At 45.4% G+C, this 27,625-nt stretch overlaps 1 protein-coding gene across 2 annotated transcripts in view; it reads left to right on the top strand.

Annotated features, from left to right (window-relative positions):
* Nucleotides 1-27,625, top strand: part of sox5 (SRY-box transcription factor 5) — a 183,366-nt gene that overhangs the window by 40,206 nt on the left and 115,535 nt on the right. For both annotated transcript variants that reach the window (XM_086201199.1, XM_086201196.1), the window contains exon 3: nt 6,514-6,570. In XM_086201199.1, coding sequence (XP_086057325.1) covers nt 6,514-6,570 — 57 coding nt within the window. The remainder of the gene's footprint in view (nt 1-6,513; nt 6,571-27,625) is intronic.

The raw sequence follows: 27,625 nt of genomic DNA, 5'->3' as shown, positions 1-27,625 counted from the left end.
AGGCAACAGTTACTTAAAGAGACGCGTCTCAATGACACCCATACCTATGACCTCCACCTCATAATGGAGATGTGTTGTATGCATGGATCCCTGCAGAATTGCAGCAAACATATACTGTAGCTGGGGTGTATGAGCTTAGTGTGTGTGTGTGTGTGTGTGTGTGTGTGTGTGTGTGTGTGTGTGTGTGTGTGTGTGTGTGTGTGTGTCTGTGTGTGTGTGTGGAGGGCAAGCTGGCTGAGACAGCCACGATTCATTTGATAAAACAAGACTGGACTTCAACATGGTGACCCTCACAGATGCTACAACTGCTGCTGCTCTTCATCATGCACACGTAACCCCCCTTACACACACACACACACACACACACACACACACACACACACACACACACACACACACACACACACACACTTTGTATACCACCCTTATATCCATTATAGGTGTCCATGAAGCCTAAAATAGCCGTTTAACCTTTGATTTTATTTTTTAAAAAACACTGTTACCGGCTTTTATAAGAAGGCCCTTTGTGCTAAAATCTAATAGATAAAAAAAAAGAAAAATTCAGAAAAACGTCCAACATGTGTGTTCTCATTACTGAGGATCACCTACAGTCCATTCTTGCTGTGACCTACAATTTCAACCTAAGAAATAGTAAAAACACTGGACCATGTCATGGGCAAGCTGCATGATTAGATAATGTGAGAGTGTGTGTGTGTGTGTGTGTGTGTGTGTGTGTGTGTGTGTGTGTGTGAGCTGACCCCTTTATAAACTGTCATTCACAAAGAAGCCTTTACAAGTACACCAATAAAACCATAGCTTATGAATAATTTTATTCTTTGCAGCAGTATACTTTCACAAGAGGGTTTATTGGCGTTTCTGGCTTGCAGCCGTGCTGGTTTTGACCCTGGTCACCTGTAGGTGGACACAATAGCTGTGTGAGGTTACAGGCCAAGACCTTCCTCTGTGTCTGTATTGTATCCTGTCTGTAATCCAATCAAGTCACTCACATTTCAGCCAGTCAGATGCTTCGAGTTGGCCAGATGAAGGTCACTGTCTGTGTCCTGCATTAACTTATTTCCATTTTGACTCTGTTTCTATGTGGCTTGTGACTGTCCATCCTCGCTCTCCTCCGAGGTTTATTAGTTGGTTGTGACTACACATGGGCGCTGGGGGGGGGGGGGGGGGGGGGGGGGGACTGATTACTTGAGGAGGGAATCTATTTTTAGAACACATCTTAAGACACATGGTAGCAGCGAAATGTAACAGAATTAAATCAGAATATAGAGCTCCTGCAGCGTCAGTCTTGGCGACTTAGGGGTCGTGGTGCAGCCAGGGCACCCACAGCTCAGTGTTCACAGTCGGCACAGCAACTCGACGCATGCACAGAGGTAAAAGATGATGTATACCAGTGGATGGTTTCAAAAGTAGCCAGTCTGCCTTTTTTTTTTTTTGCATTCCAAACTGGAACAGCTTCCCTGTCCCGACATTTTCTCCATCACCCACAGATTCTGAATTTCTACGTAGTGTTGGATTGTACAGATAAATGCAGCATTAACTACTAAATGTAAGTTAGTGAGGATGATATTAAAAGCTGTGACCTTGCAGGGTTTCTGCCAATCGATGTGTTTTTCAAAACGTTAGAATGGGTATCAGAACATAACATGACACCCAAACACTCCCTCCTACAACTTTGTTGGACAAACTTATATCCATCTTGGATTAACTCTTGGAGTTTCTCTTGATGAAGAAGTGTTCTAGCACTGGAGAGGTCTTGTCCACGTCAGACAAAGAGGACTCTAGACCAGAAGACCACCCACTGCTGAGTTCGTCTCCATCACGTAGTCTGTCAAGGTTTGCCATCATTTTCAAAACTCCTCCCAATCAAGTAGTTCTGTGACTTCATGAATGAAACACCTGGGTGGGTGTGGTCACTGAAGACAGAAGCGTCTGTGTGTGTCTGTCTTGTGTTGGAAGTGCAAAACTACTATAGAAAATTAATGAAGGGCAACTGTATGGTGTCCATGTAAGGGTTGATCAACTCCTGAATGTGTTCATGGGTGTGATCCCTAGGTGTGTGTGTGTGTGTGTTTGTGTGTGTGTGTGTCCTAGCCCTATGCTAGTGTGTCCTTCTCTGGACACTCCCGGTTCCCTGCATGCTCCAGGAGCAATGCCCCTTCTGTATCCCAACGAGACATATTTCCCAACATATTTACTGTATAATTCAGACAACCCCAACACACACACACACACACACACACACACACACACACACACACACACACACACACACACACACACACACACACACACTCAGTTGATGGGGTCCCTATAACACATACTAAGCAATCTCATATGAAATGTGAGCAGATGGTGTTACAGACACTCCTGCTTCTTGTGTTTGCAAGAAAAAGATTAGAAGTGTGTTTGAGTCCATTTTTTCATCTCCGCTTGTTGTGTGTGTGTGTGGTTTTTTGTGTGTGTAATATTTGCAGATTCAAGGGTGCTGTTAGTAATCACATGTTATTTTAAAAGAACAATGTGAGGTGGCTATATGTCTCCTGATGGTACGTTCACAAGTGACAGGATCAGAAAACGCACAGAAGGCAAACTCACACACGGGAAGCCTCAGAAAAAAGAATATAAATGTTCCAACCAAAAGAACAAAACGGCATCAAAAATAGCATCCTTTATGGCAACTGAACACAATGTGAACGAGCAACACCAGAGCACAAAAGCAGCACTGTGTGAGCATCAGTATCAGAAGTTGCAGAACATGATGTGGTGTTTGATCACAAGAAGCCTGTGGCACTGTGAGATGCTACACACACACACACAGACACACACACACACACACACACACACAGACAGAGGGAAACTGAGAGCATCGAGTTCATCGTGGAGAAGCAAGGAGTGTGCGATTTGGCAAATGTGTGTGAACTGTCTGGAACATAAAACTAGAGGTCCATTCAGACGTCCCTTTCTCTCTCCTTCAATCAGGAGATAGTGGGGACATTGAGCTCCAGCAACAAAAGCAGATCTCCATCAGACAAAGTTCCTGAGAGAGAAAGGCATTGTGTTGAAAGGGCTTAATGGAGCCCCCCCCCACACACACACACTGTACGCGCGGGCCGGGAATAACACATATGTACACACTCTGCCATTCACCTCTCCCACATACAAAACACTCCTTGTTGTTCACTCAAATCGTTGCTCTCATTTTCATCATTTTTCTGTGAGTTACAGGAGAGTTTGTGACCAGGTGGTTGCCAGCCATGATGATCCGGAGCAGAGAGGTACTTTACATTGATCTCTGGCTAAAAAATTAAAAAAAAAAAAAATCACATTCTTTATAGGTCTTTTTTGGCATCCAATGACAAAATCTCACTGACCTGAGAAAGCTTCAAACAAGAAAACCACTCGTCGAGATAAAATTCAAAGCTTGCTGTATTCAGACATGTGTTCTCCTGCTGTGAACAGTTCTACATCAAAGGTGCTCATAGAACACTCCAGACATCCTGAGAATGAACACCTCTGTGATGGGTGACCTTGACCTTTGACCACCAAAAATCAGCTCAGGTCATCCTCCAGTCCCAGTGGACGTTCGAGCCAAAATTGGAGGCATTTGTCTGAAGGAGTTCCAGAGGTAAGGCGTCAACAATGATGTGGTGTACAAACATGACGCCTCTGATTTTGAATGAGACTCATGTGACCTTCCTCCTGATGTCTTTGCACCGAATCCAGAGTGGACCTGGTAACTATAAACCTTGGCTCGGTTTACAGTGATGTCAACCGGGGTTGGCACGATGGCTGACGCCGTCATCCATCACCGATGCCTGACATTCATCTCCTCTGAGCCGTCTACCATCCTGACATCATGATTCAACTGCCTCCTGTATTTCGTCCCCTTGCGTAAGGCAAGATTTTAGTTCCGCTTTTGAGTTTTTGGGAAGAACTCAGCTGCAGCGAACCCAAGACGCTCGGCTCCATCAGCAGCTGTGTCTCGTCTCTGCAGGTCATTGTTGGCGTGCATCTTTCAATCAAACATCTAGATTTTTCAGTTTAGCCTCCACGGCTAAGCTAGTGGGCTGACTTTGTCCCCACGTCTGTGACTTAGGTGTGTTAAACCTGAAACAAAGACCCGTTTAGACCCGGCGGGGGGACGTGTGTAGGACACTGACAGGCAGGGACAGGACAGCTGGGGGTTGCTGTCAGAGCGAGCAGGAAGCGGCAGCGACTACAGCGGCGAGTTGCTGAGAAAGTCTGCCTTTTGATTATGGAACGGCTAATCTCTGCCACCCCCCCCCCCCCCCCACCAAATCACCAGAAATCACGTCAACGCAAAATGGACGAGCAATATCGATGATAACCACAATACGTGACAAAACTGAGGACAAATAAAAAAGCATGAGCAAAACTTCAAGGAGGGGCAGCGAGTTTTAGAATGAATAGCAGCTGGAGAGTTTGATTATTCGTGAAGAAATTAACTGATTTTTTTAAATCTGGAAAACTGAATGTGTCCTCCTCATTGTGCATTTTTCATTATTCTATTTGGACGGCCTGCACTTAGATTTTTAATCATTTGTTCAAAAGATGAAGAATAAAATGTATTCTATCAATGAGAGTTAAAAAACGACAACCTTCTCTTAGAGGAGGAAACGTCTGTTGTCTTTTTTTGAGGTTTCTGTCTTTTTCCATGCGACAAACTCCTGGTGTTTTAACATAAAATGAACGGCTCTGCGCTGTAAATCGTCCGTATTTGAAAGCTTGCGTTCCCTCTCTAAATACTCCCTCGGATCAGAGTTGTCCTCCTCTGTGCTGCATGTAAACTCGGGATGAGCGAGCAGGCCTCCCATGGATTAACCACCGCCTGACTTCAAAAGTTGCAGTCAGACTTCCTTCTTATCACACATGGAAAAAAAAAATAAAGAAAAAATATGTATAGACACACACACACACACACACACACACACACACACATATATATACTGTATATGTATATATATATATATATATATATATATATATATATATATAATTTTTTTTTTTTTTTTTTTTAAAGATACGCAAATATGCTAACTCACAGTTCCAACATTTACATCAACTACACCATTATCCCCAAATCACATCGCCCAATATTTCCTCAGGAAACACTGCTCCCAAATCTGATTGGTGTTATTTGTAAGTCAGCCTAAATCTAAGAGGAGCTACACACACAAATGGAACAGGGTTTACTAATCCATTTGTAAGGCAATAGGCAGACAAACAGGCAGGGGAGCGCTTGCCAAGTGTTGTAATCACAGCTAAAGATGATGAGCCCACTCCCTTCCTCTACAGTACTCAGTGCACGCGCGTGTGTGTGTGTGTGTGTGTGTGTGTGTTTGTCCTACATTGCCTCCTTTACAAAACTGTGACAAGTGAGGGAGAAAATGAATTGGTATCAAGTGGATAATCTACAAAAGTACACTAGGAGCTTTTCCACCTTATGCAAGTCCCCCGCTCATTCATGTGCAGATACCACGCAATCTCAGCCAGAACAACAACACGCCGGCGATATGAGTTTTGAAAAGGCAGTAATTGTAAGCAGGTTGGGGAATAAATTAGAATGATGACAAAATACGGAGATAAATCCAGCTTAAGAGAGATGTACGCCACTGTTTATTTGATTTCAGCTTTCCGCTCCATCCTGCTCTTTCTCCCTCCCTCATTCCTGATCTTTTTAGTGGGGTGGAAAAATGGATTTTTGTCAGTGATTTGGCCCTGAAATAGCTTATTGTCTAAGGCAGCCACTGTGCAGGAACAACGTCAACATCACATGTGTGTGCGAACGCGCTCGACTGTTTCCATGGGGAGTAATGGCCATGGAAGTGTGTATTGGCTCTGCTGGCACAATACACCACTGTGCTCATTGGTTTAGGCTGGTGTGTGTGCTTACAGTATGTGTGTATGTAGTTCTATAGACTCTCTTGTTGATATTTATAGATGGAAGAATTCTGTTAGGAAGGGGGTGAGGGGTGGGAGGAACGCAGGGAGCCAGAGTGAGGAGGGGTGAGGGAGAACGAGGGGAGGATCTTTGAACCAAAGTAAGAAACTTTGTTCTGAGATTTAATTTTTCAGTCTTTCTTCCCTCATTTCACTCTGACTACTGTCTTTCATCACACTGGTACAGTATGAACACACACTTCCTGTTAACATCCTTCAACATGTGACCGTTACAATGTCATTTCATTTCTGTCTTAAATGGCCGGATGTGAAGACGACTGGAGTGTGTAAAACGATGAAGTAGAGTGTGATTACCAGCAATCGGCAGCCTGAGCACTCACCCTTTCCCTTCCGCTGACGAGCGTTTTTCTCAACGCTGTCATGCGGTAGAGGGCGCTGCTGCACACCTTGTGACAGAATAGCGCCCTGCCCTCGGCTTGCATCGTTCTCTTTGAGACTTCTGTTCTCATCCTAAAGTTCATCTACATCGACTTGGGAGTGCTAATCATCTGTTGTGTTCTTGTGCTCTTCCAGGAGCGAGTGGGCTCACGACCCGAGTGCGACTCTTCACGTTGATTCAACACGTTACTGGTAAGAGCTCCACTGTTTGATGCTAACAGTCTCACTCCGCCTCACCCAGTTAACCAGTTAGTGGGTTGATGATCAAAAGAGACGATTCATCTCTTACTGGGATTACAAAGTCACACTGTCTTTCACATTTTACCCAAGACTCAACAGGAGGTTAACACTTCTTACACTGTCCCGGTGGGACAGCCTCAACCTCTCATCCCCACTAGAGGGCGTATCCCAACAAGGCTGCGTGGATTCAGAATATGAATCTGCATCATCGCAGTCTGTTTGTAGATTCTCTTCCCATCCTCTAAAACAATTTGGTTTGTCACCGATTCACAGCATTAAATACATGGTGTCAACTAATCTCATCAAAGAATGACACATTTTTCAGAGTTATCAACCAAAATGGCTCCCCTTGATCGCAGATGCAGAACTGGATGATACTGAAACCTGAAATGTAATTTTTCTCCTACATGTCCAGAAAAATACCGTTAAGAGCCTCATGCTGCTCATGGCCTAGAACAGCCTTCAGGATGGAGAGCTCCATCACCAAACTGTCCTGCTGACGCACATACAAGATATATCTGATGATCACATGACCTCCTTGGCGGATGACATGATGCCAGTTAAGACAGTACACGTTGATGCCACTCTCACACCAAAATACACACACACTGTTGCAATTGTTGAAACAAGGACACCAGGAGGAGGTTGGAATGTACCGACTCCAGCAAAACAGTCTATTTTCATTTTTCCCTCAATGGACAGAAGCTGCTTCACTCTCTGCTTGTATCTTCGGTGATACTGAAAGAGTTTCTCAGCGTCTTGTCAGTCTTTAAGGGTTCTATGGAAGAACTTCTACTCCTCTAAATACATTAGAGGGGGTGGAGCCTTTCCCAGCTGACATTGGGTGAGAGGCGGGGTTCACCCTGGACGGGTCACCAGTCCGTCGCAGGGCCATCAGGAGCAATCAGGGGTTCAGTGTCCAGCTCAAGGACACTTGGACGTGGTCACCGGGGGAAGAGGGGATAAGACCGGCAACCCCATGGTTGCTAGATGGCTACGCTACCTCTGAGCCACGCCGGCCCCCTTGGTAGGAAACATTGATTTCTGTAAATGTTATGGCATTTTTACAAAAACTTTCTGACGTGGTGAAGCAGCTGCGATGTCAAAAAAGTCGAGGATAGCGCTGTAAAGAGAACAAGGCCTGGAGTCAGTAAACTACTAGATAAATCACCATGAAAGAGTGTGTGTGTGTGTGTGTGCGCGTGTGTGTGTGTGTGTGTGAGGAAGTCCTGACAGTGTGTGTCAAGATCACAGATTGCGACCTCATCACTGCTCTGTTGAGGGGATTTAGCTGGCACCGGCTCCACTGACCGTGGCCTCTGTGTGTGTGTATACGTCAGTGTGTTTGTGTAGCGTGTGTGAGCGTACAAGTGTTTGTCGAGGCCCTGTCAGGTCAGCCATGTGTCTGCCCACTGTGTGTGTGTCAACCAGGGGTGACCTTTTTTCTGTGTGTCCCTGGGAGTGTGTGTGAGTGTGTGTGTGTGTGTGTGTGTGTGTGTGTGTGTGTGTGTGTGTATGTGTGTTTTCTGTGCTGCAGGCAGGGAAAGTCCCTGTGTTTGCTGTACCAGAGTCGGAGGGGACACCCGTTCATCTGTGTTGTGTCTGAGATGGTTTCATGGCGGGAGTTCCCCATCACCTTCATCTTCTTCTGCGACAGCTCACGCACGAGCGGCTCGAGTTGAAGATCTTACACATGTCGACAAATAGATGCGTCACTCAAGAAAACACCTTTTTAATCAGTTGAATGTCTTTTTTATTAAGATAAAAATGTAATTTGGTGGCACATGGAAGTCTTTTGGGAAATACCCGAATAAAAACGCTGAAGACAAAGACGCAGCTGTTCAGTAAAGTGAGGACTATAATAGGAAACCATAACAACACGAGTTGTAGCCTGTAGAACATCACCCATGAGCGTCAACACACATGCAGCATCAAAAGTCTTTCACATGTTGGCTTTGGACTTTCACACTTTTCAATTCAATCTCAACAAAAATTACAGGTGCATACTGGCACCGAAGAACTTATGAAGGGAACCAAAACGCAGTGCATTGTGGGTTGAGGGCAGGTGCTGCAGCTGGTGAGAGGAAGGACAGAGGAGCTCTGCAGCAGAACGATCCCTCAACATTGAACGCACCCACAAAAGACCTGGTAACACTGGAGCTAATCAACATGACGGGCTTTAATCATAACAGTCCCTTCTGACTACTGTAGCTTATCTGTGTATGCTAGTTAGCTTAGTAGCAATGAATGCTAGCAGTGGAGCACAAAAGAGTCAAAACTGTTTCTCCAAAACGGCCTTCGCCCACATTAAGCATGAAACATTCGCTTTGAAAAAAATGTAGAAAATTGAAATATATTGTTATTCTACTTACCTGGGACCAGGTCCATTGATGTTACACATCCCCATCACCTCTGGTCTACACTAGACCAGACCAGACCAGACTAGACTATACTAGACTAGACTAGAGGATGGGAGGTGGAGGGAGTCCCAGTGGCTCCATGCAAGTGTCTGGTAAAGTAACTTGTTCTAATTTTCAAGTTTTTACACAGCAAATGTCAAGCACAAGCCGTGTGCTGTTCATACAGGCGAAGACACTGCTAGCGTTCATTAAAGCTAAGCTAACTAGCAGTTAGCATCTGTCTGGTGGGGGATCTGGAGCTACCAAATGCACACGGAGAAGAGAGCAGGGTCTCTACCTGCTTGACTGGCTCTAAAAATGATGAGCAAAAAAACAAATTTCCCAAAAAGATGCACATTCCTATAAACTGTCCCGCTACAGGCCTATCATACACTCTCATCGAGTGTCAGCCTGTTGTAAATGTTTGGAAAAACTGATGAAGTCAGCATGCAGACAAGGTTGATACACAGCTACCTAAAAAAGTAGAGTACAAGAGATCTTGGAGAAGATATTGGGAATCCAGGATTTCATAGTCATGCCATTCTAGGGTTCGGCCATTTTTGCTGTTTGAGATAAGAGTATTACACAGATTGACAACTGCATGCATAACCTTTGAACTCACAAGTCCAGTATAATTTATTGTTTCTGAACCCTTGTGACCGCTTGAAATGAAAATAGACGTTAAACTATTTGTTTTTTTTTGCATCATCATTCACAGTCTGCAGCCTTGAAATTCTCTGCGCCATTGAATTCAAAGCTTTATTGGACTGTAAATCAGCTATTAGCCTCAGTGACACGCCACACGTAGCTAGTAATCTCTGTAGTGAACATGCTACTCTCCATACTTTGTTCTTAATGAGCTCTGTTCTCTATCTTGGTGTGTGTTTCTTGCTCAGCAGCTCTCCTGTCCTCTCTCTCTCCAAACACTGTCCAGAGCTGTACGGGAGCTAATTGGCAGCTCGCTCGCCTGCCATGATGGTGATCATGCAAATGTATTGGTGCTTACCAATAGCTGGGCCCATCAAAACAATACGACGGCCATTACCCAGAGCTGGGGCCGGCATAACGAACATATGCTCCCCCTCCCCAACAACCTCCCCCCAATTCCTAAACTCTTATTTATGTGTTTAATTTAATGTGCGAGTGAAGAATTCCCGAAATTAAATTTGGTTTTCGTTGGTGCCTCCAGAGAGCGGTGGCGTTATAATGACATGGTAATTTTTAACACGTCTTTATGAGAAATGAGAAAATTAATTCTTTCTGACAAGCTGTAATTATTGGGCTTGGAACAGTTGCAGCTGAACAGTTTGGGTTGTGGTAGCCTGGCAGCGGGCTGAAAGAGGGAGAAATGGGGGAGAGAGACATCTGGATGTAAAAGAGAGAGAGTATTCACTGGTATAGCCAGAACCAAAAACAAATCAACAAAGAAAAACAACAGGATGATGGAGGGAGAGTGAGGAAGAGGGGAAGAACAGGACAAATCAGGGGCCAGAAAAGGAAAGGTGAGTGCAGGGAAAAAGAGAGAGGTTGTGAAGCTGCTCATCGGCTGTCACTTCGCTATTGACAGTTGGTCACTTGTGAACTTTCCTGGTTGCCCTGGTAACCCTCTTGTACACGCTCCCCAACTCAAAACTGAGATCAGTTGAACTCTCGCAGTATTTCCCGTCAGCGCTTCAAGTCGCAGAGGTCCTTTCATTTTCTCTTCCTGGATGTATGCTGCTGGATGGATAAAGAGACTGAAGGATGATGGAGAGGCGGCGTGGACAAGGTGAAGGAGAGACGAGGCAGGGGAAGAGGGGACTCAAGAACAAGCTTGGAGAACACCAGATATGTAGAGTCAAGCTTGGATGGAAAGACCAGACGGGTCTTGATGGGTGAAGTGGCGAGGGTGTGAGGTCACAGAAAGGCGGGGAAAGCGAGGTGGATGAAAAAGGGGTGAGAAGGAAACATTTAATTACATGAAATGGAGTGGGATTATAAAAGGGAAGGGAAGGGGAATGGGGAGCGGATAGAGCGTGAAGTCATGCCTCACTGTAGGGAGGTGTTCATGTCATCTCCTGTGATGTCATCAGCGGAGGCTCTGCCCCTCCTGGGTCAAGGTTAGAACAGATTAATATTCCAAGTCTACTACCAGCCTGGCCTCTATCCAGGTCTTCATAGACTATCTCTCGCCATCAACACACAACACACAACACACAACCACACACACACTTCCTCCTCTTTACCCCATCTTGCACTGATTATGAAACATGGAATGAATATCGTGTGTTGTTTGCTGTGAAAGCCCTCTTACAGTTGTTAGGTGACTAGAGTAACAGCCCACCTCTAGAGAGAGAGAGAGAGAGAGAGAGAGTGTGTGTGTGTGTGTGTGTGTGTGCCCGCCCCTGCATGTAGGTCTCTGGGGGTTGGCATAATATTCTGGTACGGAACGTCCTGAAGAGTCCAAATGTACTTATACCATGAAATGTGGTTCACTTGAAAGTAAATTTTCAAAAAGGTTCTAAATATATGTGGAATTTTAATTGAGCTTTGCATGTGTGGAAATAATGAAAAGGTTATGTGTGTCTTAAAGCAACCATGTGATAGACACACTGTGAATGTAATGTTTATGTGTGTCTAAAAGCTGTGTGTGTGTGTGTGTGTGTGTGTGTGCGTATGTATGTGTTCTCCCAGAAAACCTTCCTGTTTATTTGTCGAGCGTGTTCCATTTTGTCCTGTGCTGTTAAATGTTTCATCTTAGCAAAGGCATGATGGGACCCCCTGGGGATGAGGCATCTGCCCGCCCGGCCACACGCTGAATTATACATGATGGCACAGGACAGTGTGGGAGAGTGTGTGTGAGTGTGTGTGTGTGCATGTGTGTTCGTAGGTGTCACTGAGTGAAGTGTCCACTTTGTTGCGTGACTCCATTTCAGATCTGCACTGAGCTGCAGTTGCACACTGTCTAGCATGCACACACTCTCTCTCTCTCTGTGGATGTGTTTAGATGATGGAGTCAGAAACTTCTTTAAATAATTTAATAATTAGCACTGACTTCTGGTCAACAATTCTAAAAGATAGCATTATTTTTTATAAGACCCTGGGGAAAAAACACCCACAAAGTTAAGTGAATCTTAATCCAGGGTTTTATTGATCTTTTCATGTGGGTGCAGGTCTGGCTGAGGGACAACGCCAGTGTCAGGAAGGTGTGAGGAGGGAGACCTTGTGATTGGTTGAAGTAATCTAGGTCGAACATCTCAGTTGTGACCTCCACGTGTGGTCGACAGCCTGCGTCTGTTAGCGTGTGAAGAGAGAAGCTCCCAGAGATGGTCGTGTTGGATCCATGATTCAGTTCAGTTCTGAACAACAAATGATCCGAATCTTTTGAACGACTCTCTGGTATGAACAACAGGAACCAGTTCCTGCTTGTCAAAAGCTGTTCTTTGTAGTCTGCCACATTTCCCTGCCTTCCTTAAACTCCACACATCTCTGTCTCTCTCTCTCACACACACACACACACACACACACACACACACACACACACACACACACACACACACAGAGTGAGCAGGAGGCTACTAACGACACATGTACTACAAGCTACAGTGCAGACAGCAGTTAAGCTCGGAGCTGTAGGGAAACGTTCATCCTTCTCTTGTTGACTCTGACTGACGACTGTTTCACTGCATCACAAGTGAGGAACAACAATGAACCGTTCATTTGAATCGCTCATGGAAAGATTCGATTCCCTTCAAAGACCCATCACAGGTGGATGATGGTTTACCTGCTACCTGATGCAACTTTATTCATATCTAAAATGTGCTTCAGTCAAGAATCTAACAAGCTCACACTGACCTCCAGCAAGTAACGTCAACAGCTGCCCTGAGGTCACTGGAGGAATGTGGACCGGCAGCTTTAGCACGAGTGGACGGTTAATCTGAAAGACGTCCCACGCACTAACAGGAGCGACGCTTCTTTTGTGAGTGCAGAAGTTTCCTTTGTGTCCAAGATCGCAAGTGAACATGCTGAGTGTCTGACGCATATTCAGTGGCTCCCAATCATGATTTCTGTCAGGGACTGAGAGGTTTGGGCCTTTCTGCTCTCAGTTTCATGTTCTAGTTTTCTTCCGTCGTGTAGTTCAGTTGTATTTATTCTGTTCTGTTGTCTGTGAGTCTTTCACAGATCATCTCTTCCACCAGCCATTTTTTTTTTTTTGCATCATTCGAGGGGGCAGTTAAATCGAGTTGACTTTTATTTTTTCCATCCTGGATTTGTGGTTTGTTTTGCAGCTCCGCCCTGCCTCTGCAGCCCCTCTACCTGACCCCACTAAGCCTGGCAGGTTCAGGAGGTGCCCCCCTATTTTTTACTCATTGAGTCCAAATGTGTACTATCATCAGACATTTTCTAAATGTCAGCAAAAAAATTTGATCACAATGATAAATGTGATAATACCTTATAGAGACACAGAGGGAGTGAACAGTCCTGTGTCTTTTTAAAGGTTAAACTCACCTTGTGTGCCTGTGTGTGTGTGTGTTGTGCTTGTGTGTGTGTGTGTGTGTTTAATGTGCGGGTCCATGTGTGTATTCCACACCTGAGGTCTTGCTACTGTAGCTAATGAAAGCACCGTCTCCTCATGCAAATGAGGCCGCTGTTAACCCCAATCAGAGAGGTCGCTGAGTGCGCATCAATCCCACATTTCCCTGAGTGCCACGCAAGCAGGACACAATGGTCCCCCGAGCCACCAGCGGCCCACAGGTAATTACTGGGAGACAGAACTGGGGGACAACCGGGGGAGTCAGGGTCTCAGGTAGGTGTGTGGGGTCTGTGGACGCCTTTTTTGTGTAATTTATGAGAAAGGCAGGATTGTGTTGCACGTGAGGTCAAGTGCTGTCTCCTATGACCCTACATCCTGTTTAACACACAACAATACACACATCCTTGCAGGGTGACAGGTAATTACAACAAGTGAGTGGCTGTGCCGTGTGTAAGATTGGAAGGTCACACTTGACCTGCTGTCTGTTTCCAGGGCTCCACAGAGCTGCACCTCCTTCACCACGTCCACAAACAGCTCCATTAGTCCCGGCTCGCTCGGCTCGCCGCCTGTTGTCTGGTTTTTCTGGTACGTACGTATCATCTGCCTGACATGCGAAGAGCCTGTACATTTTTGGAGACGCTCTGAGTGACAGCTGAGCTCCCACCACATATCTGACCTTCATTTAGAAAGTTCATTTAGGTGCATGAGTACATAAATGAGCTGAAGCCGGATTTTTCATACCTGAATTTTTAAAGCATTTAAATATTTATGACTATTTGATCATTTGAGACTGACGTATTAATTGAGCACTAAAAAATAGACCTAAATATCCATAAGTTATCTGTGGTGACATTTGTGGTGAGGCTGTACTTGTCTCTGGGAAATGTATGCTTTAAATATCCTTGTCATGTGACCATTCCTGACCAATCGGAGAGTGATGATCAGGCTGGTGATCTTGGTGAAGATAAGACTGATACATGGACAACACATTGTTAATAATCACGGCTTGTTTTTCTTAAGAAAAATGCTGTCAATGTGTCAGAGGCGTCCTGTTGGTCTATTTGGTGGGAAGGAAAATGACCTGGTGTGATGAATTAAAGGCAACAACACATTTTTTTGGATTATGAAAGTAATTTCATGTTTGTCACTTTTGTCAAACGGCAGGAACTTGCGTTGCATTGGCAGTGTTTCCTGGAAGGGATTAGGATGCGCACGTTGGTGTTCTACGATTTTTGCATTTTAGGGAAACGACACTGAGGTGACTTTTGTCTTCTTCAAAGCTTGAGAAAATGTGCAAATGAACGAGTAAAAACTCCTCACTCGCTTAAACTGGCAAATCTTCCACTCCAGCTGCTCCAGCATCCCAAAGCCCCGCCTCCGCCTCCAGACAGCAGCGACACGTCCAACACCACTCGGTGCCTAATCACAGCTTGTACAAGCTCCATTTTTCAGCTGTAGTCCACCGAAATCGCCGACCCTTGTGTTTCTTCTTTACTGCCTGTTAGCGCCAAAGCAACACTGTCTATAGCGCCATCTTCTGGCAGAAATACGCACTGCAGCACGACCTAGTGGCTTCAAGCCACTTGAGCGAGACGGCCGTGATTCACATTTCCTCTTTTGCAGCATTTCTAAACTTTTCTTAACATTTTAAGGAAACGTTCTCGCACTCCTAGCTGTCGCTGAGCTCCTCCCACACGAACACTGAATGATGACGGCTAAAACCCAACCCCGACCCTGAGGTCTGATCCAGGGTTCACCTTCTCCCCTCCATCCCAAAGTCTGTCCTCATCTCTTCCACTTGACTCCAAGCAGGAAATGAGGACGTGCATATCTGTAAGTTCCTCGAGGTGCTTGTTAAGTGTGCACATTTACACAGTTTCAACTGTGCGCGCCATTGTATACGAGCGACGATTGCCTCACACCGAGAGCACTTGACGACCAAAACATCATCAGCGCGATCTTTCCAGTGGGGAAATAATGGTCACCTTAAAATCATCATGTGCTCAACCCCCGCGGGCAACTGAACTCCCTGTGCTTGACTGCGATTGAAAGACAATTTTTCTGTTGTTTGAATAACAATGCCAATCCCTGTTTCTCCTCTTGTCTCGCAATAAATTAGTTCAAGGCCTCAAGTCGACTCTATTCGATCCATTTTGAACGATTCGTTTTGCCAAGCCAAATTAGGTTTGTGGATCACCAGGCTTTGTGGTCCAGATAGCCTGAAGGTGCTTTTGCCCTCTTCACTTAAAAAAATGTGTTTCTGTTTTATGTCTGTGAAACAGTGAATACCACAAATCTATTCATTAGGAGAAAGGAAACATTTTAATGTTCATGCTCTTTTTTTTTCTTTTTTTTTTCTTTTTTTACAAGCAATCCATATGATGTGTGACTCAGTGAATGAGACTTTTGTGTATCCTAAAACAATGCAAAGCCTTTATTAGACTGATCTGAATACATGTGAACAGGCAATGACAATTACGTATTTCTGCAAAGAATTGGAGAAACTGTCTTTTAGCTTGTATGGACTGGATGTACCAACTGTTCTAAATATATTTCTCCGAGGTCAGAAGGTGAATTCAGGACAAAAAACAAACCAAAAACAAAAAAAACACCTTTCAATCATTCTTTTAATATGTAGGAAAAGCAGGAAAGAAGCAACGCTGAGGGATGTATAAGCTTTTAAGTCGTGAGTACACGGGTTGTGCAGTGGGATGGCGCATCAGTGTTTCGGTTGTCAGCCTCTCCTGTGATTGAGAGCCCAAGTATCAAGTGGCCAGAAATTAGCTGATGATTTCAACAGAGCCGCCATAAAAATCGATGATTCTCCTGGCATATGAGTTTGCCAGTGGCTGAAAATACAGAAATGATCGTTGAAAAAGGTTCTGAGGAAAGTCCAGTCCCAACCAACCACTTTGCTCTCCCCGCTGAATGAACGGGGACACATTTGCTCCAATCTCCTCACCGTGGAGTCGCCGGCTCATTCATGCCTTCTACCTTTGCAACCCTACAACCCACGGAATCATGAGCCAGGAGCTCCAGGCGAGACGACTGGACATTTTCTATATTGATTGTTATTTTTTATTATTTTATAATTATGTATTTTTGTGTATCTTAATCAATGCACTCTATCCTGAAGCCCAGCTAAATGATATTTGGGCCTAAACCTCTAACCAGACCTTCAGAACACTGCACTTTCCGACAAGAACAAAAGGAAAGTCCAGGATTAGGATTATGCACAAAAAACTGAGCATGCTTGTGCAAATTAAGAGATTCTGGGTTTCTCCACAAGAAAGACGAGGATCTTTAACAAGATAATGAAAACCGTGAGGTCTACGCTGCCACCGGTGAAACACGGCATCACTATAAGAGCCAGAAAACTACTTCCTGCTGAGCAAAACCTTATGAAACTTAAGTAGTGGGTGGAGCCGGTGTGGGGCATTGAACACAAGATGAGAAGGTGGCCATTGAGAAGAGTGAGAGAAAGAGAGAGAGAGAAAGAGAAAGAGAGAGAGAGACTGAGAGAGAGACAGAGACAGAGCTCCTCCTCTCTGAAACAGGCCCCAGAACAGCCTGGGTGAGCCGGAGTTTCATTATCCCCTGTCCCTCTGTGATGAGGAGAAGAAAGGCGGACGTGAGAGAAAAGAAAGAGAAAGAACAGAACAGAGGAGGGGAAGAAGAAAAGAAAGAGGCGTTTGATAGAGCTGTGTGGAGACCGTGCGTGAATGAGCCAGTGAAGGGCAGCCATTGTCTTGCTGCGACCTCAATTTGGTACTGTACGCTCTTCTTTTTAACTGCACTGTCTCGAGCCACAATGCCTCCTTTCTCCTCCGCTCTGCTCCCTCTCTCTCTTAAAGAAATAGGGGGATTAGGGCCCACTGAGGATCTGCGTGTCCAGATTGCCAACTATCTGGACTCCTTGTGGTGTAACGAGAAGGCTGTGAGACATTCTGGACGTCACTTGTCACTTGTTTGTTTTTACATCTCTATTCTTTTCCAGTTAAACTCTCACAGGTCAGATTTTGGGGGAAGCCCGGGAGAAAGAGATGCAGGAGGTAGAGAGTGACAGAGAGAGTCAGAGGGATGGAGACTTCCTGTTTACTCAGGAACAGGGGCAGCATTCATCTCCTCTCTACCTCCACTGATCCCCTCTCTCCTCCCATACCTCTCCTCCTGCCCTAAATCCTCATCCCCCCGACCCCCCTTGAACAGGGGAGCAAGATTAACATGCCTTTTTGCTCTGGGATGGTTTTGGACTAAGAAATCATTTTCAGATCAAACTGGAATCCATCATTACGGACAGCAGATACCACATGGGAAAGGATGAACAAAGCAGGAAACAGAGAGAGATAGAGAGCAAGAGAGAGAGAGAGAGAGAGCGAGAGCAAGAACTTTCCCGGGCAGAGTTCATTTATTAGAAAGTTACAAACTCCTACTGTCATTCTTTTTTTTTTGTCTGCACCAAAACATCAAGCATGCACACAAACTCTATTAAAAAACTTAGATTTTTGATCTTTGTTTGATGGCAAGTAAACTAACTGTAACTTCATGCCAAAAGCAGACCTTGAAGGCTCACTGAGAGAGAGAGAGAGAGAGAGAGAGAGAGGGAGAGAGCGAGAGAGAGAGAGAGAGAGTGAGACAGAGAAATCACAGTTGTTTGTTCCACCCACCCAAACTGAGCCCTCCCTGACCTTTCTTTGTACAGTCGGACATCAGACCGAGACGCAGCGAAAAGATACACTAGATTAAAAGAATTGTTTCTGTAGTTGCTACGGCCCCTATTGTACAGAGGGACAGCCAGCACCAGACAAGGCTCCAGTCAGTTCATCACATGTGTATTTATGCACACACACACTTACACACACACGCAAATGCTTAAACATGCACAGATATGATGTCAAAATGTCTGCGTGACACGCTGGGACCTCTTTCATCTGCATGCTGATGGTTGCAGTGGCGGTCCATCTATTTGCATTCAACCATTAGGCAGCCATTGAAAACTGGTTGACTGTCCCTGAAAAGAACATCTTCAAAGAGAAGAAAAAGGGTTTTAACAGTGACCAAAGTACAAAGACGTTACCCAATTTTCTCTACTGCTCTTTTATATTGAGTATAATCAACAGGATAGAACTCAGTGTCTTAAAGTTTTAAAAAAAATTGCTATTTGATTTTCTGTGCTCGACGCAAACTTCCAGTATTTTTTTAATCAGGTTCTAATTTACATGTGTCCAAGTGATCGATCGGGACCAAAATGAACTGAATCTTTCCATTATTAAGCATTATTATTGTTTGTACCTCCTCATAGAATTCAGCTCAATATTCATCCATGACTTCGGAGATAAATCAGTTGTCGTAGTTCATCGCTGCACTCAGAACACGGAGAACAAAAGGAGTTCTAATGTACACGTCAGCATATTAGAGGCAACAGAGCAACGTGTGTGTTGCTTTTTCCAGATTAAAATGGTGAACAAAGTGTTGTGGGTCTTTTTTCTATCCGTTCACCGAAGCATCAACAAAGCTACTAAGAAACAGAAGTGAGAAGCATCGGCTGAGCTGAAGTGTTCATGTGCCTGACGCTGTCCCGGCGCTCTCAGCTGACCCCGTGTTCTGACCTCCCTGCGCTGCAGGATGGCAGAGGTTGCACCTACCACCTGTTTGTTTTCTCCCTCACTGGACTGATCACCAAAATGAGGAGTGTTCGCCTGCCGCTTTCCTCTGGAGGTCAATGTCAGGGTAGCGGTGCCACAGGAAAATGATGGGGGTTCAATGGTTGGCTCAGGGACACCAGAACAGTGAGAACTGAACCTGCTCCTCTTGAAAATCCAGTTTTGTTCTGCACAAGGTGGCAACCATCCTGCAACAGTGTGGCCTTTCTCTGCATACAGTAGTGAGGTTATCGCTCCATCCTTGTAAAAACATGCAAACTTAGTAGTCCAAGTACTCTTCAACAAACCCTGAACCTGCTGAATGCAAATAACTGCAGTGTTTCCACAATTTTCTTTCTTTCTGAATTTGCAGAGTTTTTTCTCTCACTTCTTATAAAATAGTAACTTTAGAAGAGATTTCAGCGCACCTCCGTTCCTGATTGGCGCCTCGGTGCCTCACCAAAGTAGACGAGAAATTATGAACTCATCTAAAATGGGCTGTTTTTACTTCACATTTGTTTCACATCTGCAAAGTTCACCTCTGTTGAACCTGAGAAGAGCCCGACTTGCACTGTTAGGACGTTATCTCGAACTATCTGGTGCTGCTCTCCCCGTATTTGATTGTGTCATTGCAGCATAAAAAATAAATAATAATAATATACGTCCTGACTCGGTTTCCGTTCCTGTCATTAAACGTCGATTTATGATGAATTATCCGGAGTGAGAAAAAGAGGCCAGGCCACGGCCAGAACCTTCAGCACCTCCTCCTCCTCCATGATCGTCTTTAGCAGGGGTTGGGGCGCGACCTGGCTGAGACTTGACTTCAGTCAAAAAACAATTAAGCACTTCTACGAATGATTCTGTACAAACAAATTAGTCCCAAATCATATCTGGTACTGGCTGAGCATGTAGCGCCGTGAGAGTGTGAATCCTCAGCAAAATCCCAAATGAAAGAATGAGAATCAGAGGAGAGTTTGGTGTTTTTGTTTCTAATTAAACTGATTTATTGTCAAATAGATGCAACAAGAAAATCGAGCTGAAATGTGTTTTTTTTCCAGCTCCATTCTAAAATCCCCCTTTGCACTTTCCATCATGATTCCCCGTGTAAACAGACCATCCTTGATGGTGTCCTTTGTTATTGCCGCCTTCTTTTGGCTACCAACCACATTCTCTCGAGCCCCCCCCCATGTAATGAAGATTGAAGATTAAACAACAGGAAGGAGCCATTATTTTTGTCAGGGAATTAAAGTATCATCCATCTCACTTAATCACTTTCCTAATAACTCCTCAGACGCCAGCAGAGAGTTGCTGTGCTGCTCAAGGTTAACTTGCTTTGTTCTGTGGTGGCAAAGGGAGAGTAAGGGAGGGGTGAAGAGAGAGAGAGAGAGAGAGAGGGACAGAGAGAGAGGGACAGAGAGAGAGATCTATGTGTTGTAATCATCTGTTGTGTGTCCACTCGTCTCCTGTGGAGATGTAGACGGGGCCGGTGGGTTCTAGGCCTCGGAGCAGGCCGTGCAGTTCCCCTCGATGGTCGATCAAAGCCACTGTTACAGTTCATTGAGGGAAAGTTCTGATTTGCTACGCTAACAAAGTCTCCATTTCTCTGCACTATTTCACGAGGGTTTACACGACCCTGGAGCATGTTGGCGCACACGTGAGTTTACACCCAACGCGAGCGCACCCAAACCACCGAAACACAGAAATCCACTCACAGCTGGCAGCAGACGAACCTTTGAAGTTATCACCATACACAGTCTCACGCTGCTCATCTCACTTTCAGGCTACTTGTGAATTTGTTTTGTAAAAAAAATGTGGAAAAATTTGATGTTTGTCTTCCCTGTTCGAACTTGGAAAACCACTACTGACCCTGTTGCCTTTCTGAAGCCGTCAACCACACCTCATGACCCGAGTCTCTGTGTTAGTAAAGGAACGTCTGCATTATTAAGAACTAATCAAAGCTGAACTGGCTGCAGCTCCAGCAGGTGCTGTTGTGTGGTGTCACTGTAAGAGCGACCAGTTTGCTGGAACCTTGTTTGTTGTAGCCTTTATTCCTGATGTCATGATTGCGCCATTGATGCCACCATCATCCTCATGGTCAGGGTTACACTGCTACACACAGCTGAGTTTGGACGGCAGTTGTCACATAATCAACTGTGATCGTGTCCACATGATGCTTCAGAAACACTTCACCAAGAGCTCACGTAACCACGGAAACCATTTGAAAAGTCACACAAAAGAGGCAAGTGGAAACAGACAGGATCGAACGCTCCAGTTGACTAAGATTGATTTACTCTGAGAGGAAGAAGCTGCGAGGGCGAGGTGAGCAGAGGTTCCTGCTTCTAGGCTGGTTAGCTCATCCTCTCTCTGGAGCTGATCTCACACTCAGCCCAGCTGATTTTGGGTCAGACGGGCCAGATGTTCTAGAATCAAGGATGTTTCTCCACCCAGATGGTCCTTACGTTTCCCCAGTCTTAAATCCTGTAGTGACTAATGGAGCCGCGACTGGAATGTTGAGGGCAACAAGGGCGTTAGCTAGTAGCTAGTGTAACCCCTCGCTCACGAAGCACCGTCCGCCTCTGGACTTCAACTCATGAGCGCTACTCTTACTCGTGCGCCTCTTCAGGTGTTGGGGATTGAGGTTTTCTCCCTGCACAGCCCCACCTGCTGGCCTTTTATATCACCTTGGTTGATATACAAACAAAACTTCCCTTCAGTCGCCTCCTTCTCGCGCTGCACATAAACCAGGCTCACTGCACCATCTCAGCCACAACTTGCCAACGCAGCACCGACATCAGCGAATGACGAGTCCACGCGTTTCCTAAGGTCAAGTTTGATCCCTCGTCCTTGGCGATAACTTGTTCTATATGAACAAGTGTTCTCCGAATCCTCTTGTGCGTGCAGGTACGATCACATGATTTACACATTAAAAAAATCGGTGGTCTGACTTGTTGAAGACTTCTTAAATCCTGCTGTGCGCAACAGCAAAAACATCTAAATGTCCTCATTCTGTTTCTTTCGCTTCTCCTGCTGTTTGAAACATGAAACTTTTTATCTGTAATATTCAAACATCAGGGGCTGCACGGTGGTGCAGTGGTCAGCACTGTGGCCTCACAGCAAGAAGGTTCCGGGTTCGAGTCCCGGCTGCAGCACGGGATCTTTCTGTGTGGAGTCTCCATGTTCTCCCTGTGTCTGTGTGGGTTCTCTCTGGTACTCCGGCTTCCTCCCACAGTCCAAAGACATCAAGAGGGGACGAGGCTGATTGATACTCTAAATTGACCGTAGGTGTGACTGTGAGTGTGAATGGTTGTTCGTCTCTGTATGTTGGCCCTGCGATGGACTGGCGACCTGTCCAGGGTGAACCCCGCCTCTCGCCCGTTGACGCTGGGATAGGCTCCACCCCCCCCGCGACCCTTAATGTGGAGGAATAAGCGGAAGATGACGATGGATGGATGGATTCAAACATCATTCTTCAGACTGTGCCGACATTCTGCTCCCTGCTACCCTTGAAATCCTCATAAAATTGCATGACTCCACACCTGTTAGCTGCTTCCCCAACAATGTTGAATTGACGCTGAATTTAATGCTGCCGTGCATCTGATCCTGCCTCTCAGCTGGACGATGAACTTCTCCCAACTGATCAGACTCGCTGTGTGGTGTAGAACTCTTTCCTAATCTGGTTTTAATCTCAGTACGTTTCTGGCGAGTTTACCCCTCGACTAACCTGGTAAATCTTGTTCGACGCTGCTGATACGTTATGGAGGAAGTCATTTGTCGCAGTGACATTTGTCTCTCACCTCAACATCAAGAGGAAACTCACAAACTCGTGTACAAATACAAAGTAAAGTTCCACCAAGGCTGTTTAAAAGGTTTGTCCTTTTAGTGTGAATCAAGAGTTTCTTTACACAGTAGTTTTTTTTGTTGATCGGCAAAAATGGAAGCATACAAAAAAAACCACACAAAAGAAACACAACACTCATTTATGAGTGGCTGAGTAAATTTTCAATGGTTTTAATGAAATCTGACTGAACAAAATATAAAAAACAATCTGGGGTTGGTAAAGAGACCCCGTGATTATGTTTAGTTAAATTAAGTTGGATTTGGAATTTTTTTATTCTTGTTCTTACAGAAGCCGAATAAAATCCATCTTTTAATTTTACAAACCTGGTGATAAAAGCAGGACGAATGTTACGTCCAGTTACATTTTTAACTTTTCATCACGTGAACTTGTGTGTATGTGGACTCCCAGGGTTGCTATGAACAAAGCTCTTCCCCACCCAACATGTTTATCCTGAAACAGAGAGCCTCAAATGACCCCAGTTCTTTTTTGTGCAAATCTTATGCAATACTGATTACACACATCTGATCAGCAACACATGATTATGAGAAGAATTTCACCAAATTCCTCCAGTATAGCCTTTTAACCCAGACAGACTGGCTCTTCTCTTCTCCGGATCAGGTTTGTGTTCTCCAGCCAGTGTCTCCTGGGTGAACACATCACCACACAGGAATACCGAGGGAAGCTATTGTCATCGGAATCTGTCTGATTTGATGCAGTCGTACGCACTGTGACACAAAAGCAGACATCGCACAACCAGACGTGGACGCACACATGCCGGAGGACACACTTTTTAGGCTCTTCTTTCAGTTTTTAGCATGCCGGAAGTGTTGGGCTGTTGCTGCAGCCACTGTTAATGACTTTACGACTTGTTAGTTAGTCTGCAAGAGGACGGTGGATGGAGGGGACACACACACACACACGCACGCACACATCTAAGACACACGTCACAGCGTGTAAATAAATAAATATATATATATATATATATATATGTGTGTGTGTGTGTGTGTGTGTGTGCGTGAAGTGGACATCGACTCATGTACATAAACACACAAACAGTGGAGCAGCATGTCGATAGTCTCTCTTTCTGCTTCTCTCTCTGGGAGTCCGGAGAGGCCTGGCCTAATTGAGCTGGCCTCAGGAAGCCCATCATTAGCCCTGCTGCTCCGGTCACACATGGTCACCAGATGTGGATGCGAGTCCAGCCACAATGGAACGCAGAGTGCCACTCTTTCTTTCTTTCTTTCCGTCCGTCTGTCTGCCTCTCTCTCTCTCTCTCTCTATCTGCGGCCTAATAAACTGCCTTTTGTTTCCGTGTGGCCATTGTCCGTTAAGCCTACCGCTGTCTGGCATAAGAGAAGTCATCGGAGCCTGAATGGGAAGCTTTGTACTGACAAAAATAGGAGACCACATATTGAGAGAGAGGGAGAGAGGGAGAGAAGGAGCGAAGGATGGAGGGGGTGTCTGGTGAGGATTTCAATGAACCCTCTGGAATTTTTATGGCTTGTTTGTGCACTTTCAGAAGTCAGTGTCATGGGGCCATGAAATATACATTACACCTTTATCCCCTCCCTCTACCTGGCTGTCCGCTGCTATGCTGGCCCCGGACTTGATGACCTTATTAGACTTGTTCCGATACCAGGAGCGAGAAAGCCTCTGATACTCAGCGAGTGCACAAGTCTATGTACTGATCCAATACCACGTCTTTACTGCTACTTTACCCAAACAAAGCGATCGTTTTCCTCCCTTGAAAATCACATCGTTGCTGTGTTGCCACTGGCGTTTACTCATTTTACAGCAGAGAAGAAGAGGCGGTGAATTCCGCCAGGCTAACGCTAGCAAGAGCCAGCGAAATGTCATCCATTTGACAATATTTTTCATTGAAAACTGACACGTGCGTTGTGCAAGATTTACGTTTCGAGGTGTGGCGCCAACTTTTGGGGATTCAACATCGGTTTTATCAGAGCTTACAGATGCAACACACCGAAGAAAACCCCCCAAAAAGTTGAACTGTAGCAGCAACACTGGAGGGTCAGACTCATGTCACTGTCACAATTCGATCAACTTGGTTTATAATGCATCAGAAATATGAGAGCTGTTTGATAAAATCGTTTATCTTCATTCAAGCTCATCGGAGGGAGCCGTCCTGGCTGCGGCCTGCTCCTCCGTCACTGTTTCGGTTTGGAAATGGGGGATAATTTGCTTTTGTAGCATCAAGCAACTCTGGCAAAACAACTTGTCTGACCACAGAAGGTCAGTCTAATTGGTGCGATAACATTTGTGAAGTCCATGTTATCTACCCACATACGAGGGCTAACTGGAGGTAGCCAGCACTGCTGAGGCAGCATGTACAGACCTTCCTCCCCCAGCTGGAGGGGAATATCGCCACCAACACCAGCACCATCCAGCGCAGCGCTTTAACTCCCCACAATGAGCTTAATCATCACGGTGTGAATTTGCTTGGCAAAGCCTGTCATGTAAGAGATGAGGCTAACGTGTTTTTAACCATCAGTATCTCCCAGACATATTGAAAATTCGTTGGGCCGTAGAGGAAGAGTGGAAACGAGGGGGACAGATGGTGGCTCAGCTCCCTGGCAGGAACTCCACCTGTAGGACTTCTGGACTTCACCTGCCTCTGTCAGAAAACCTGCCATGATTTCTTTTCTGGTTTTAATTTAAACTCTTTCTTTCTCCTCCGTAAGTAAAAAGCCATATAAACGACATCATGTAACAAACACAGAAGGCAGACGTGAGGAAACAACAGTAAACGTGTCCACTCACATGTACGTAAAGGCTGCCTGATTTGTCCTCTGGATGTTCCATCACTTTTGCTCTGTTTTCTTACTCTATAAATGTCTTTATCGTAGTGGAGGTGTTGTGTGCATGTGGTTATGTGTGGGTATGCATGCCTCTGTGTGTGTGCGTGTGCGTGCGTGAGTGCGTGCAAGCGTGCGGGTTAAATTGTGGACACATGGCGACACACGATACATTTCGACAGCTGCCCTCATTTGAGACAAATGTAATTATCGCGCCTGGCTGACTTTTTTCTTATTATTGAAAAGTTAAGTCGCTAATCTGTGAAGTTGTTCCTCAGCTGAATTAATTCAATTATCTGGCAGCATGAGTAGATATTAAGATTTGACGTTTATGTCTGCGCGCTTTATTCTCTGTGTGCACTTGTATAATATGCATATGTGTTCTGATATTAGCACGGAAGAACGTTTGCGTGTTTCTGACACTGCTTGTGCACATATTTGTGTCTGAGTGTGTTTGTGTCTACGACGGAGTGTAAAAACGAGTGTTTCTCAATTCCCACTGGATCAAGGCCTTTTATAATCCACTGAGCCGTCATAATTCCACCTCACTTACAATGGATTTGTCTCTGCTTTGTCTCCTCATTATTGTTCTCATTCACATGATAAGCTGCTTCATGATTCCATTAGCATTCTCTCCCTTTGCCACCATGCTGGAGGAACCAATATTTCAACTTGAGAGCTGCAGAATTCCAAGTTTCTTAACTCAACTCAGCTCGACCTGCCCGGCTCAAGATGCTGCGGGAGCATATTTGTCACAGTGTTCCTCTCGCACCTTTTACAGAGGATGAGCCTCCTTGTCATTGTTTCGTCATTGACTCCACCACAGATACAGACCCAGAACCCTCGGCTTGTCTTACAGAGGACGTTAATGAGGACTTTGGTTTCTTGGTGCGACTCATTAATTGCCATAATAATTGTCCAACTGTCTAAAAGGGATGCCGTGGTAGCTGTTTCCCCCAGTCCAAGCCTTCACCCTGCATATCCCAGCCTCGACACCAGTCAGGTCCCTGGATTCCTCCACAGGGTCCAGTTCACTTTGATCTACGTGGGTCTCCAGTGGAGTTTTGGGGGAGTTGCAGCCGTGTCCACTGCAGCCGTACTCCCCTGCAGTTACAATGAGAGCCCACGCCACAGCGGTTTCACTCTCATCCTCCTCCTCCAGTAGCTCCTCCTTCATTAACAGCACCAAGGTCATCCTCCAGAGCAGCGTGTCCTTCTGGCGCCTGCGCTGGGGTCATTCTCCTGAGCATTCTGACCCATCAACCCTGCCTCCAACCAGGGCGTCAATAACAAGCTCCCAGGCCCTTCGCTGGAGGTTTCCCGGTTGCATGCTATCAGCTCATCGACGCCACAGCAAGACGTCATCGTCAGTGGCTTCCCGGCTCCCCGGTCTATCTAGTCTGCTCATCTGCGCCCACCACGTCAGCCTGCCTGACCACACAGCGAAGCCTCATTTTTTGGCCTGCAGTCATTCACCAATAAGATCAGTCCAGAGTGGGGACAAAACCAAGTCACACTAGCATCTTTGAGCTTGTTGTTTTGGAGCGACAACAATTTGAAAAGACTGTTGAAGTTCTTTGAATGTATTCTGTTGTCTGGGAGCAGTGAAAACCACCTGCGACCTGAGCAGATATCTCAGCAGAAGTCTCATTAACTGAAATCTTCCCTGAACGTTATGCAGGACATTTTTGGAGTAGTTAATAATAAATTAACAGTGCTAGCCAAACAGGTTCACACATGCACACAACAAATTTAGCATGAAAGGTGCAAAACCACCTTTGGCAGGAATCTGCATCCTTCCT

This window comes from Aulostomus chinensis, chromosome 4 (genome assembly GCF_037954235.1).
Source record: "Aulostomus chinensis isolate RoL2024-O1b breed Wild chromosome 4, RoL_Achi_v1.0, whole genome shotgun sequence".
NCBI classification, from domain to species: Eukaryota; Metazoa; Chordata; class Actinopteri; order Syngnathiformes; family Aulostomidae; genus Aulostomus; species Aulostomus chinensis.
Note: the sequence above shows the minus strand (reverse complement) of the source record. Positions and strands in the feature narration are given on the sequence as shown.